At 36.0% G+C, this 14,447-nt stretch overlaps 2 protein-coding genes across 3 annotated transcripts in view; one reads left to right on the top strand and one right to left on the bottom strand.

The window, feature by feature from the left end:
• Positions 1 to 713: 713 nt before the first annotated feature.
• On the bottom strand, positions 714 to 9,301 carry LOC306858947 (ras-related protein Rab-21-like). 2 transcript variants are annotated; one of them, XR_013783253.1, is made up of 8 exons: positions 8,942 to 9,301; positions 7,266 to 7,325; positions 6,193 to 6,300; positions 5,540 to 5,603; positions 4,915 to 4,969; positions 3,046 to 3,134; positions 2,160 to 2,363; positions 1,217 to 1,343 (listed from the first exon to the last, which is right to left on the bottom strand). XR_013783253.1 is itself a non-coding variant. In XM_079399762.1 (7 exons), exons 1-7 carry the CDS (start codon positions 9,071 to 9,073, stop codon positions 2,221 to 2,223), a joined length of 651 nt encoding a protein of 216 aa, XP_079255888.1. In that variant the 5' UTR covers positions 9,074 to 9,301; the 3' UTR covers positions 714 to 2,220. The 2 variants fall into 2 exon arrangements, 1 of the variants encoding a protein (XP_079255888.1); XM_079399762.1 differs by having other exon boundaries at positions 714 to 2,363.
• The window catches only part of ptprr (protein tyrosine phosphatase receptor type R), a gene marked incomplete at its 5' end in the record, with an annotated part of 33,974 nt that continues 28,789 nt past the window's right edge, over positions 9,263 to 14,447 (top strand). Inside the window, 2 exons of the mRNA XM_079399806.1 lie at positions 9,263 to 9,299; positions 13,758 to 14,050. Of these exons, the coding sequence (XP_079255932.1) occupies positions 9,263 to 9,299; positions 13,758 to 14,050 (330 nt within the window). The remainder of the gene's footprint in view (positions 9,300 to 13,757; positions 14,051 to 14,447) is intronic.

The following is a 14,447-nucleotide window of genomic DNA, read 5'->3' as shown; positions in this document are numbered from 1 at the left end:
CTCCAAAACAGTGCTGGGCAACAAAACACAAAGAAAAGTCATGAGCAGATACCATTTTAGTACTTTGTACTACTATTTTCCAAATGAAAGTTGAATAACTTGAGTTCAAATTTATAACATGTATGCTTTAGTGTTGTTTTGTTCAGTACTTTTTTTTGATTGGGTACTAATTCTGTGCAGGGTCAGAATGACCCTTCAATGATAAAGGCCATGGCCACTCAACTGAGACTGCCCTGCTCTTGCTTACTGAAGCCCTGAGACTGGCAAGAGCATCTTCCAAATTCTCACTACTCGTCTTGCTGGATCTGTCTGCTGCTTTTGACACAGGTAACCAACAGATCCTCCTGTCCACCCTAATAAATATGGACATCTCAGGAACTGCACTCCAGTGGTTCCAGTCTTACCTCTCAGGTAGGTCCTTCAGGGTGTCTTGGAGGGGTGAGGTTTCTAAGTCACAACTTCTTGCTACTGGGGTTCCTCAAGGCTCAGTGCTTGGACCACTTCTCTTCTCCATCTACATGTCCTCATTAGGATCTGTCATTCAGATGCATGGCTTTTCATATCATTGCTATGTTGATGACTCTCAACTCTACTTCTCATTCCAACCAGATGATCTGGCAGTAGCTGTTCTTTTTCACCAGCACCTGATCAATCAATACTAGCACTTACCTATTCCATTTTATTTGTTTGTTTTGCCTAATTAATTTTTTTTTAAATGCTATGTGTACTGTGTTTGACTAACTGAGACTTGTCAAAGCACTTGTATATGGTTTCTTTGTTTTTGGTCTGATTGCTTCTATTGTTCTCCTCATTTGCAAAGCGTCTGCTCAATGATTAAATGTAATTATATGGGAGATGCATATTAATCAGACACTTGTGACAGATTTCTTTTTTGTCCACTCAGTTAAGCCCTCTGGCAAACTGAAGCCAATGAAACAGAATGTTGGTTACGCATATAACAATGGTTCTATGACTGACGGAAGACTTTTAGGCAGACATTTATTGATATATATGTTATTAAGTTTACATAGTGAAAGATTTTATATTGAGCTCTTATAAATAAGAAGGAAATTCAGGTATTTCACTGAGATATGCCATCTGGTGATTCAGAACCATGGTTATATGCGTAACCAATGTTCAATGCAACTGTCCCACTGTAAAACCTCATTGAAATTAAGTAAACAAGTTTTTCTAATAATATATGCTAGGAGACAATAGGTGGGTCAATCTAGACACTTTTATTTAAAGGCACAGAAGGCTCACAGCTGCACCTCAGTGTTTGCAGGTGATGTGGTTGTGGAAACTATTAGTACTTTCAAAAACTGTCCAAATGTGCAGGTCTCCTGGGGGGAACACAATTAACATTGTAAAAGGAAGTTAAAAAACACAAATCCCCAAAAAAAAGCACTTACCACAGCCATTATTATTCAATATACATTCATAAAACAATAATACTGAATATTGTACACTTTTCTGACTCACTGTTGCAATTGATAACTTGAAAAGAAAAAAGTACACAGTATTGGATTTTTTCCCTATAAAAGAATTTAGCAAGCAAACAATTTTTTTTTTTTTTAATTTTTAAACTCTGGATAGTGGTAAATCAAAGTCGAAGAGAAAAGACAAAATCTACAAGGAGTTTAAATGTTCTAGATGTATTTTAATGTTGCATTTTTAAGAAAGATACAGAAGATATGAATGACAGAAGAATGAGACTGTATAAGAATGTCAAGCCCATTAATTACAATTACGAAGGTCTTTGGACATGTAGATGTTTGATGAAATTGTAAATAAGTTATTAAATAATAAAGAATTTATTTTTTTCTTAGACGTAAAATAAAACTAGGATTTTAAAGATTCTACATGCACAACACCTTGCCAAAAGAAAAAAAAAAGGTGCTAACATATCAAGATTGTTAGGCAAATTAATCAGTGCATGTGTGTTTTATAAGACTGGGCATTATTGTTTGGTACCTATTTGTAATAATTTGTGAATATTTTCAACACAGGTCAATCTGGCATCTTTTGGCCCCTAAAGTCTGCCGACAAAGGGTGGAGTTACAAATCAACCCTTTTAATAAGGAACAAACTGTTAAAGAAATGACTTGACAGAGCTGTAGAGTAGTCGCAGAGTAGCTGTGGGAAGTGGCAGTTCTTACACAGAGGAGGGCGAGAGAGGCCGTTATCAGTCCCAGGTATGGTAAAAGGGGGTAAGTGTGTTTAGCCGGATGTACAACAGCCTCCAGCGGGCATGGCAGTCTGGGGCTCATCGTCGACAATCTGTACACCCCTCCGGGCTGTGCTTGTGTGACTCGCGCCGTTCCCCCTTGACCTCTCCTCTGCCTGAGCCGTCTCCATCATGCCTACAGATGCCAGTGAAAATGACAAAAATTAAAGACAGATAAGTAATAAACCATAAAATAAAAAATGTAATAAGCTCTTTGAAGTAGTGCTGCATGACATTTGAAATATGAAAATATTTTCAAAATAAAGGGGGGAAAGGGAAGTGGTGTGTGACCAAGTATGGTGACCCATACTCGGAATTTGTGCTCTGCATTTAACCCATCCAAGTGTACACACAGTAGTGAACATACACCCGGAGCAGTGGACAGCCATTGCTGCGGCACCCGGGAGCAGTTGGGGGTTCGGTGCCTTGCTCAAGGGTCTCACCTCAGTCATGGTATTGAGGGTGAAGAGAGTGTTGGTTATTCACTCCCCCCCACCTACAATCCCTGCAGGACCTGAGACTCGAACCCACGACCTTCGGGTTACAACTCTCTATCCATTAGTCCCTTTAAAAACTGCCCCTAAATACTACGTGCGCGCGTTTATATATACATAAATATAAACAGTATACACATATATTATGTAAACAAAAACTTTTATTTTGGATGCGATTAATTGTTTGACAGCTCTACTGAAAACATTATGAGCCGCTTGTGTGTGAAAGAACACAGTGCCATGTTATACTCCGAAATACACAATTTTGATTCATCACGAAGCTTGTCGTGTTACTGTATACACAGCGTCAAAAAAATTACGTACGTTTACACAGGTCCAGAAACAGCTCCTCAATTCCTTTGTTTAATTTGGCTGACGTGTGATAGTGTTTTGCACCCACTGACTCTGCGTATCTGAAAAAAGACAAAAAAAAAAGATAATTTTGAGGACATAACAACTGATACAGATTTCCCAAAAAGCACTTAAAAGGTGCCGTAAGCATTTTTTTCTAATATCATGAATAAAATGTTCCTGATAGCTAAAAGTCCAAATTTTAGTTGGAAAGGCTGTAAAAAAAAACAAAAAAATGAATCCAAAATTATGTCAGTATTAAAACCAACAAAATTCAAGTAACAAACAAATAGAAACTTTTAAGGAAAAACAAAGAATGACTTGACCTGATGGCAAAAATGTGGACACCCTTCAACTAAATACTTGGTTGAAACACTTTTAGCTTTTATTTGTCTCTTTTGAACAAGAGTCCATCAACATAGCACATCTTGATTTGTAATTTTGATTCAATCTTCCTAGCAAAAGAACTCCAGATTGATCACAATGCAGGGGGATCTCCTGTGTACAGGCTGCTCAAGGCATTCAAGTTTTTGGGCTCTTACTCAATTCGAAAACATGATTTTTCTTCAGAAGCCATTTGTGTTTGAGGTTACTATCAAGTTGAAAGATTAAATTAATTTAATATTATGGCCCAAAAGTTTCATTTGGTTTCATCAGACCATAAAACATGTTGCTAACAATGGCTTCCATCTGGCCACCATACCCAATAGCCCAGTACACCCCTCACATTTTTGTAAGTATTTTATTATATCTTTTCATGTGACAACACTGAAGAAATTACACTTTGCTACAATGTAAAGTACTGAGTGTACAGCTTGTATACAGCTGAGAATAGACTTTCTGCATTGTTACATAAAAAACAACAACCTAGAAGTTGAACAGGGGTGCGTTGTCGGGACTGATCTTGTGATTGTTTTAATCATGTGACCAGTCTTTTAGTGCATGTGATCTTCACACATCCTCAGTCAAAAAGTATACCATATTTAGTCTGAAAGACATTATAAATGATAAATATATAAAACTGTGTTTACATTTACATACACGTGTATTCACCACACTTATTTATTTGTTTCATTTCAAATTTGTACATATCAGACCTGTACACACATAATTGTCTATATTATATATTGTGTTTTTGCTGTTTTGTACATTGCCTATTTGGATATTATTCTTTTATTATCTGTGTCCTGTCCTGTTGCTGTCTTTCTATTGCACTGTAGAGCTACAAATTCCTCGTATGTGTAAACATACTTTGCCAATAAAGCTCATTCTGATTATATATATCTATGTCTCAGGTCGCTTTGACCAATACAGCCTTTTATAAGCCAAATCTGATTACTGATTAACCAACACTGCTAATAGCTTATAATTGGAGCCTATTTATTTATTTATTTAACATGATGTCATCAGCAAAGCTATCTTCATGGCGGAAATAGAATAAATAGCAAAGGTCATACAATTAACAAGAAGCTGTAAGACATTTAAGATTAATAATACTACACAAAAATCAATAAAAACATTCAGGTGATCCATTATTAAACATCTCTTGATAAAATAGTCGTCTATTCACATTAAAACCATTCAGTCCAATAAAAATTTTTTAACAGTCATTGTAGTTTGACAAGGAAGGCATAATTTTCTATATTTTCCAAGGCCAGGAGTAAAGCACAAGCTTCAAGATGTAAAAATAGAACTTTGTCCTGGGATTCACATGCCATGACATTGATCTCTAATTACTGCTGTGGCAATTTGCATGTACAAAACAGAAAGACAAGGTTTCCTTCATATGGTCTGTTATCCACTATGCATATAAAAAAAAAAAAAATATCCTGTTTTACATACCCCTCTGCTTCCTCCACTGAAACATGTCGGTCTTTTTCCAGGTCAATTTTATTGCCTAAAAAAAGATCTTATAGTAAATATTCAGAGCAGACAACCATAAATATTAGACCAAAATAGTTAAATGCATGTCAAGTTAGCTTTATTTACTTTATACAATACAGATTGTTTCAAAGCTGCTTCAAAGTAAAAAAAAAAATCAATCAATGATGCAAACTTTATCCAATATAAGACAAATCTAAACTCTGCTGTATAGCAGCTCTAATAAAAAAAGGTTTGACCCACCCAATCGTTTAAGGATTTCAAATAAACCCTTAAAGTTGTGCAATCAAGTTATAACTGACAAAATATTTTCAGGACTAGATTACATTTAAATTCCCAGGACTGTAAATCAATTTCTGTGAGTTCACCAGGCTATTACTATTTTAAATTCTATCATATTTTCTACAACCACATAAACATGCTAAAACCCTGTAACATGTTTCAATCTATTTGGCAGATTTGCCACCAAAACTAGAGGAGAAAATAAAAAAGACATTTGTAAAATTCAACTTCAAACTCCTAGACCAAATAAATAAGTAACAAATGTGTTAAGACACAAAACATGTTAATAAATGATGTTACTCACCTACTATACATAAACAGATCTCATTTCCCAACATTTTCCTTAACTCTTTAACCCAGTTCTTCACCTGTCAAGAAAACAAAAGTTAGTCTGACAGTTTACAGCAAGACCAAATACTTATGAATAAGATTTACCGCATTTATCTACAATATGGGGGTAATACACACTTAAAAATAAAGCTTCCAAAAGAGGGGTTTCACACTGATGCCATATACAAGAACCAGTTTTGGTTCCCCAAAGAACCTTTCAAATGGTTGAATAAAGTCATTATTTTTGCTTTCTTTACACACAAAAAGTATTCTTGTAGCTTCGTAAAATTACGGTTGAACCACTGATGTCACGTGGATTATTTTAATGATCTCCTTGCTGTTTCTGAGCCTTGACCGTGGAAGTTCCCTTGCTGTCTATGGGAGGTCAGAGAGCTCTCGGCATGCATCAAAAATATCTTAATTTGTGTTCCAAGATGAATGAAGGTCTTTGGAACGACATGAGGGCGAGTAATAAATGACAGAATTTTCATTTTTGGGTGAACTATCCCTTTAAGTGTGTATTGTGTTGTGGCTTGACAATTGATTTAACACATTTATCGTTGGTTCTCATATATCTATTATTTGGTTTTGACCTTTTAATATATACATAAGTGAGAAAACATTCACCTTCTGAAATGAGTCCTCATCTGTGACGTCATACACCAATATTGCGCCATTGGAATCCCTGTAGTAGATTGGTCCAAGGGCATGAAAACGCTCCTGACCAGCAGTGTCCTGTGAAAAACAAACACATACACAGCATATAAAGAAACCACAACTAACAGATCAGATAACACAAAAACTTGGACTGAGAAAACACTCTTTATCCCCTCAACTAAAATGTTGCTGCTGCTGGCATGAGCAAAGCTCACTGCTGAAACATAATCAGAAATACAGGGATTAAAAACATGCTACTGCTAGGTAAAGTAGGAGGAACCCCTTTATAGCAGACCTAGACATGTTGTGCTGCAGTGGAGGGCTAAAAAGTACTGAGCTGTGGTCAATTGCATAAAAGGCTTAGACAAGTCTTAGTCATGTAATTTTTCTTCTTTAGAGACTGATTGGCTGTCTTGCCAGCTTGGAAGAACCAATCAGCTACTATAACTATGCAGTTAATTTTTTTTCTTGCATTCTACAGGCGACTGACTGGATAAATTCTTGTCAGGAACTTGGAAGACACTTTTGAGCATTCTTGTGTTGGACTCCCTTGATTCTAAAGTCAATAAACAGTTTAAACTCAATGTGAAAACAAAACTGTCCTCATTTTTTATTTTAATACACGTTCTAGGTTTGAGTGTATTGCAAAGAAAGTAATTAATCTTTTACTAAAACACAATATAGTTCAAATATACTATAATTTAAATGTAATATACAGCTAAAATTCAATATAAATAGCTTCGCTTCACATCTTTCCTGTACAGCTGACATTCCCTCCAATCACTGGGCTCCATTTTCTGGTAACGAACACTTTAACAATACACTCAAGCTAATATCTTTAAAAACAAGTCCGGTCCAGCTTTCTCATTAAATAAGTGAAACCGGATGTGAAAGGCACCAGATTTCAGGCTGCTGTAAGAAAGCATCCCACCAACTTTTGAGAACGAGCTGTTAATTCTCACAGATCAGTAACATTTATCTAAAACACAGACTTTACTTAAACTTATTCAAGATGAACCTAGTGTGGAATATGTGTGACTCACCCATATAGCCAGATTCACTCTCTTTCCTGTGATGTTGAGCTTTTTTGTGAGGAACGATGCCTGCAAACAAAGGCATAAATTGGTATTCATTTACAAGATTCAAGTATGTTTACATTTCAAAATTTTATTCGATGTGCCATTTACCACCATAGTAATCTAAAGCCAAACATAGCAGTTCAGACACCCTACTGTAATGTTTAAAAATGTTATCATACATTGCATGCTACAAGCCTTGAAAAAGTTTATTGATAACAGTGTAACAACTAGGCCACAGGAGCCTTTTCTGTATGTTTTATAGTCTGTTACACAGTGACATGGATGAACTATTATGAAACAATCCTCATTCTAAACGTAACCACACGGATGAAAACTTTGATGGACTTCCATTGCATTTCAGAACATAAAATACATATTAATCTAAAACAGCTCTCTTGCTTGTGTCATACTGTTTATTTAAGGGGATAGTTCATCCAAAAGTGAAAATTATGTCAGAATTAATTTACCCTCATGTTGTACTAAACCTTTAGAACTTTTTTTTTCTTCTGCAAAACACAAATGAAGATTTTGGAGAATGTTGGGAACCAAACAGTTTTAGTTTCCATTGGAAAAAAAAGAAAGTACAGGTTTGGAACGATATGAGGGGGGTGAACTAACCTGTAAATATATATTTAAAGTTACATAAAATAAATGCACATTGTTTGCTTGATAACAGACAGCTGTTATCAATGCAATCGTTTACTCCATTGATAATAGTTCGCCTATATGAAATGTTTCTTGAGCATATAAGAATGATTTCTGAAGGATCATGTGACACTGAAGACTGGAGTAATGCTGTCACAGGAACAAACTGCATTCAAAATACATTAATATAGAAAACAGTTCAAATACATTTTAATAATATCATACATTGTTTCCGTGTGTTTTTCTTTTTTAGGCAAATAAAACCAGCCTTGCTGAGCAACCCCAAACTTTTGAACAGTGGTGTACTGTATGTGATTTATCATGTTTTTTAATAAAGATGTCATCATGGCTATGATCATTCAAGCTAGTTTTTACAATGATATGTGACATGAATTGTTATGTGGTGTTAATTATGTTATGGCAATGAGACAAAAGGTTGAAATGGACAAACCATAAACAAGTTCATTTGGATGTATTTAGTAATGATGTGAAATCCAAACATTTATAACATTTTCTGATCTTCATTCCATTAATTCTCATCCATTTACATGATCTTAAATACATGTAACATGACAAACCCAATGCATAATAATCATGAAAGATTAGACAAATTGTGTTTATAAACAAATGAAAGCATAGCATATTAGCATTGCAGGCCACTGTTTGACATGTTAAATATTATATGTATTTTATACACAGTTACATAACTAACTTATTTAAATATTGTATACTGTAATTACTCCATATAATAATTTCTATATTGTAGTTATTATTGTGCTATATATCTATCACCATATAGGCCCAGAATCTATTGCTAAAACGAAAACAAAACAAACTTGAGAGCAAAACAATATGACAAGCTAATAAATCGTTCAATTAAAGCTCTTAAAATGTAGCTTGTTTATTTATATTACAGATGAAACCACAAACGAGTGAAGACTGGGTCATGCATGCAACTTAATAATGGCCAGATCGGATCAGACCGACTCTCTCACCTGAAGAGTGGTAATGTGTTTGTCGTTGAATTTGTTCTCGCAGTATCGCAACACCAGCGATGTTTTGCCGACGCAGCCCTCCCCCAGCAGCACCACCTTGAACGAGTACGTCTTCCCTCCAGCCGCCGCCATGCCAAACTCTCAGCCTGACACAAAAACAAAGCCTGATTCGAGCCCCTAGCCGATCACAGCAGCCATAGAGATCCACAGATGACCGCAACACACACAAACAGCCACCGATCCGCGCTTCGCGTGAAGTCTTTGCACTGATTCCTGTATTAAACACCGCCTCGCTCCTGATGAAGCTCTGCCATCAATCTAATGGCGTTCCGCTCTGATGTGACGGAGCGGGGGTCAGGTGATCGATCCTCTGACAAACATACGGGATACTCCTGCAGGGGGCGCGCGGTGGCCCACAAGATTTATCCTTTGAGCTGCGTTCACTAAAATCTATGAGCATTGCTTAAAAGCTTTAAAATATCTAAATATACACGTAAATCCGCTTCACCATTCTTTATAAAATGCTTTACAAAAAGCCAACAGACTATAATTGGTCCATCCTAATGAAAATTAACAGAAACCACGTGGTAACCTTGGTCTGGACAGTGAATAATAGCAGGTATGAACTTAAACTGACATTTAAACCCTTACGAAAATTAACAATGGCTTTAGTGTAGTAATCATGTATTTTTGCCGTATTGATTAGCATTTGTATAATCACAATTTTACTACAAATACCATGGTTAAACTATGGTTAGTGTAGCAAAACCATGGTTAATTTTCGTAAGAGAATTAAAATGTAAAGAGAATTATTTCGATTATTATTTAAACACAACATATCTGACTAGGGGCACTGCTATGATTTGTGGGCCCTCTGAACAGCATATTTACTCCGGCCCCCCTCCGGTGTTCCAGGGGAATCCCCTTTGGTAGAAATTGTGTTCCCCCCTCAGGGGACCCCCTCTAACTCCAGGGCCTTGGAAACTTCTTAACAACCATCCACCACCACTTCCTTACGGCGCCCCTGTATCTGACCAATCAGAGATAACATCCAGGCCATTAAGCCTCTCCCATTGCAACATTTTACCATTCTATCAACTGAGTTTTTTGTATATTCAGAAGTGGCAGTAGCTGCCAAGTAGGGCTTGCTGCAGTCCACAACATCCAGGGGGCGTGGTTGGATCCACATCTAGGGGGTGGAGATTGGTAGGTTTAGGGGTGGGTTTAGGGATCAGGGGGTGGAGATGGGTAGGTTTAGGTATAGACAGGTGGAAGGAGTTGGATCTGGATCCAGCCACGCCCCCTGGATCTTGTAGGCTGCAGCGAGACGCTTCTCGTTGCTGCTAGAAAGTCATATGACTTTTAAAAGCGGCAGATACCATATAACTCACCAGTGCTAAAATCTAAAAATATAAATAAGGTATGGTAAATAAAACAGGAGCAATGCTTATGAATGCCTTATGTTCTTTTTGATCGACTGTTAAACATTAACTCTTAGTAAACTAAGCTGCATTCAGTGTGTTTTGTTGCTTTTAATCAAAATGAAAGCGTCTTAAAAATAGGAATGTAATAACTGATTCAAATATTAATATAGTAGTCTAACCTAGTAGGGCTAAAATATCACTTTTTTAATTATTTAAAAATGTTAATAGACTTTAATAGGCTAATCTACTAAAATATGACTTTTATGTAAGTCTGTTTTTTAAATGAATTACAAAAAGATATATAAAAGTATACAAAAAATAAAATGAATGTTGAATTAGTAATGTGTAAAATATCTATATAAGCTGCTTGTTATGATCACTGTCCAGAAATGAAGAGCAGGCAACCCATTTCAGATCCAAGATGGATTCAGCTGCAGGAGTGCAGTTACCCAGCGGTTAATCACATAAAATACATTAGATCTATTTTGGGCCATGCATTTCGGCAGGGATGCTTGTTGCTGCATGGTGAATGTCAGATATCAGATCACCATGGCAACAGCAGAGAGCTGCATGTTTGCCACAAGACGACTTGGCAGATCTGGACAGAATAAATAGCATCCTATATATCCTCTTAATAGTGCATGAGTAAAAACTGCTACGAAAATATTAGAAATTACTCATTCATGTTCGCTCAGCAAAAACATGATATTGCAGTCATTGTCCTGATTTTTATTTGATTTGAATGTATTTCCTCTGGTTCATAACGTTTTATAGAGCAGGAGCACTAGGCTAGAGTTCTGAACGAAGAGCCCATGTGACGTTTTCCTTTGAAATCTGATCTATAAAAGGTTTTGCACAAAGAACCAAGTGATGCTGACAATCAAAGGGCCACATTTCTAGCAAGACTGCTTTAATATTTACACACCTTTTAAATGTTTTGGTGCCTTGGGATTCGACAGCTGATAGAATCAAGTCTTTTGACTTAACTGAGCAAACGCAATTCCACAATGAATAAACTCATCCTTTGTGAGAATGGGAATATTAACATAGCATGCTCTATACTGCTACTATATACTATATAATTCTATAGCATTATGGAGCAGAGATGTGGGACAACACAGGCAATAAACATAGGCCTATCGTCAGCTTGTCAAGACACCAAACATTGGCTTAACACAACCTTTTTGCCTGGTCTTCTTGGTGCTTGTTAAATTCAAACAGCTTGGACGACTGTGAATTGTGGCTGAAATTAAAAGTATGGGTTTTTGATCATACAGTGCAGAAATAGTATAGAATAATATTTCTAATACTGCCTAATTATAAATTATTTATTGAGGGATGTTTTTTATAGTTACGTTTAAAAGCACTGTATGTGTGCTCATGTTGGCAAATAAAGCTTATTAATTTTTCAGCTTATGTTTTCCCCTCCTACTCATTTTCTCTTCTGAGAACTAGTGATTCATGAATCGTTCCTTCGAACCGGTTCTTAAGATTCATTCGCACAGAATCGCAGAGCGTCTAGTGTGAATCACTGGACTAAATAAACAACTTTGTTTGTGAGGTGGGTGGATGTTTGAATGCTAAACAACATATAGTATTTACAGAAACACAACCTACAGAACGTAATATAGAACAAAGCTGGGATTAATTCAGAAAAAGCCCAATGCCTCGTCCCGCGAGCTCTGTATGTGTTTGATTCTCATTGATTATCATAGTATTTGCTTAAAAAAAGTTTTAAATGATGCTTTATTTATGTTCTGGAATGGACCGGACATATCAGATATGGATCGGCGTCTGAATCGGTTCTTTGAAATGAATCAACCAAACGAATCGATTCCTCAAATGGATCTTCTCAGCGCTCGGGGTGTGTGATGCTCAGCAGAATTATTGTATTAAACAGCCATCGTTTCAGTGTCTGAACCATAGACACACTGCAACCTCGACTGATTTTCATAAAGCCATAATGTATTTGTAGTACAAAAAGAAGAATCATGTTCGTGAACACGGCATTAGTCGTTATTTCTTCATTGATGGGATTGCACGTCACAGGTGAGGCTAAAAACAATAGTCTGTTTGTATAAATTCCTGCTATAATAATTTCCTTATTTGCTATTGTAATGAGTGAACTGGGCGTTTATTTGGCAATGGTGTGCGTTTAATAACATGGGCAACGGGATCATTTGAAGGGGTAAATGAAATCTGTTTAATATAATTGAAATAAACAGTGCAGGTTATAGAACAAAGTAAAATATACGCACCTTTATTCGACAGGGAAATGTTTATCTTGTCAGTCAGTGCTAAAATGAATAAAAATGCACCCAAGCACAATCATTTCAGTAGGAATAGCTATGCACATATTCATTTTTACAGTATATGTTCATTATTAGGTTGTCTTGTGCCTGTGTATGCTCATACAGCATAACTGTAATTGATACTGCATGTGGTTACACTCCATAATTATGGTTATGGTTCTCATAAAAGGCTTAAGTATATCTTCACTCATCTAACACTTTAACATATTTAATCATTTGCAGTAATTATTTATTTAGACTGACTTGAGCGCACTAAAAAATTGTTGTAGAAGCAATTGTCACTCAGAAATTGCTAGTCCATTTCACAAGCAATTACATGATTACAACAATGAATGAAATGTGGAATTTTGAAGTGTTTTGAATTTGTATAGCATACTCTAATAATCAGTGTTTTATTTATAAATTAGAAAAATCATAAAAAAAGGGGCGAGTTGGTTTAGAAGGGCATGGCGATGAGTAAATCATTTTGGAGTCAAGTCTATCCCATAAGCTGCAAGCGGCATTTATAGTCATCTTTGGGTCCATTGACACTCTTAAAAATAAATTTAATAATCTAATAATCATTAAAAAATAATAATAATAAAATAAAGAACATTTTGTGCAAAATAAGGTTTCCATGGATTTGAAAGATTCTTCATGGAACCATAGATTTCAATAAAGAACCTTTATTTTAAGAGTGAAGGTCATTTATTTCATTTGGGTTCTCAGGTTTCTCATTTTGTTGGCTCCAAGTGGTCCAAGTTTCATATTTGTATTGGACATCAATATTCGTTTCCTTTATGCATGGCCCTTAGGTGTTTACATTCTTACACTCATTCTTTCTTCAGAATGGTTGATACTCTTTAGCAAGATTTCATTACAATTTGGACTTAAGTTGTTATTCAGATACATATTTACAACACACCTAATTACAATAAACCAACTGAAGTCAACTTTAAATAAGCCAACTTTGTTAGCAATATGCAAAAACAATATAATATAAAATGGACAGTTGTGATCCTGCACTGTAATTGGTCAATAGACTGTTCCAGGTATTATAAAGTAACTGATGATGTGAAACTCTGTTTGTCTATATTTCAGGGGGTATCTCTGTGGACGATGAAGTTTATCAGATACCACATCGGCGCATGGCTAATGGATTGACTGGCCCTGTGTACCATCACATGGGTGTTCTCAGGCAGGAAAAGGCTTTAGGATTTAATGGAGAATTGCTTCAGGCCCAGTCCCGTGGACGGGTGGCTAAGCTGATGCCTGGAGTGTTTCTAGAATCCCATTTCCAGAGAACTCCACAGAGGCAATCAGATGTCAACTTCCTGCGAAACATTGACCATGTGGAGAGCAAGCCTGTATCTGCCCACCATACGGTCACAATGGTGAGCGCCTACACAACTAGTGATTTTTTTTTGGTTGCTTTGAGATTGTAGTGCAAAAATTTAAAAAGCCTGGGGTGTTGAATTAATTAATAAAGAAAACGGGTTGGATGAGATGACTTACATTTTTGCCAGCACAAATGTTTAAAGACACACACATATGCACACATACATTTATTTTTTAAATATTTGATATTTTAAATATTTGTTTAATAAAACATTTTTACTAAGTAGCCTGCTATGAGTGATGTTTTTAAAATTATTATTATTTCTAGGGATAAAATGAGTAATTACAGCCATTCAGCATTATAAGTAATTCATAATTATTCATACTTATTTCCGAACTTAAACCTACACATTTCTAAGACTAAGAATGTTACTAACAGGATCAAAAACAGGT

Source organism: Barbus barbus, assembly GCF_936440315.1.
Source record: "Barbus barbus genome assembly, chromosome: 39".
NCBI classification, from domain to species: Eukaryota; Metazoa; Chordata; class Actinopteri; order Cypriniformes; family Cyprinidae; genus Barbus; species Barbus barbus.
Note: the sequence above shows the minus strand (reverse complement) of the source record. Positions and strands in the feature narration are given on the sequence as shown.

What these genes read in the sequence shown, in the direction of transcription:
- LOC306858947 (XM_079399762.1), bottom strand. Translation starts at nt 9,073, where the DNA reads ATGGCGGCGGCTGGAGGGAAGACGTACTCGTTCAAGGTGGTGCTGCTG. An exon ending in GAGTGAATCTGGCTATATGG is followed by an intron (nt 6,301 to 7,265) that starts GTGAGTCACACA and finishes TGTTTTTCACAG; the next exon opens with GACACTGCTGGTCAGGAGCG. An exon ending in ATGAGGACTCATTTCAGAAG is followed by an intron (nt 5,604 to 6,192) that starts GTGAATGTTTTC and finishes TTTTCTTGACAG; the next exon opens with GTGAAGAACTGGGTTAAAGA.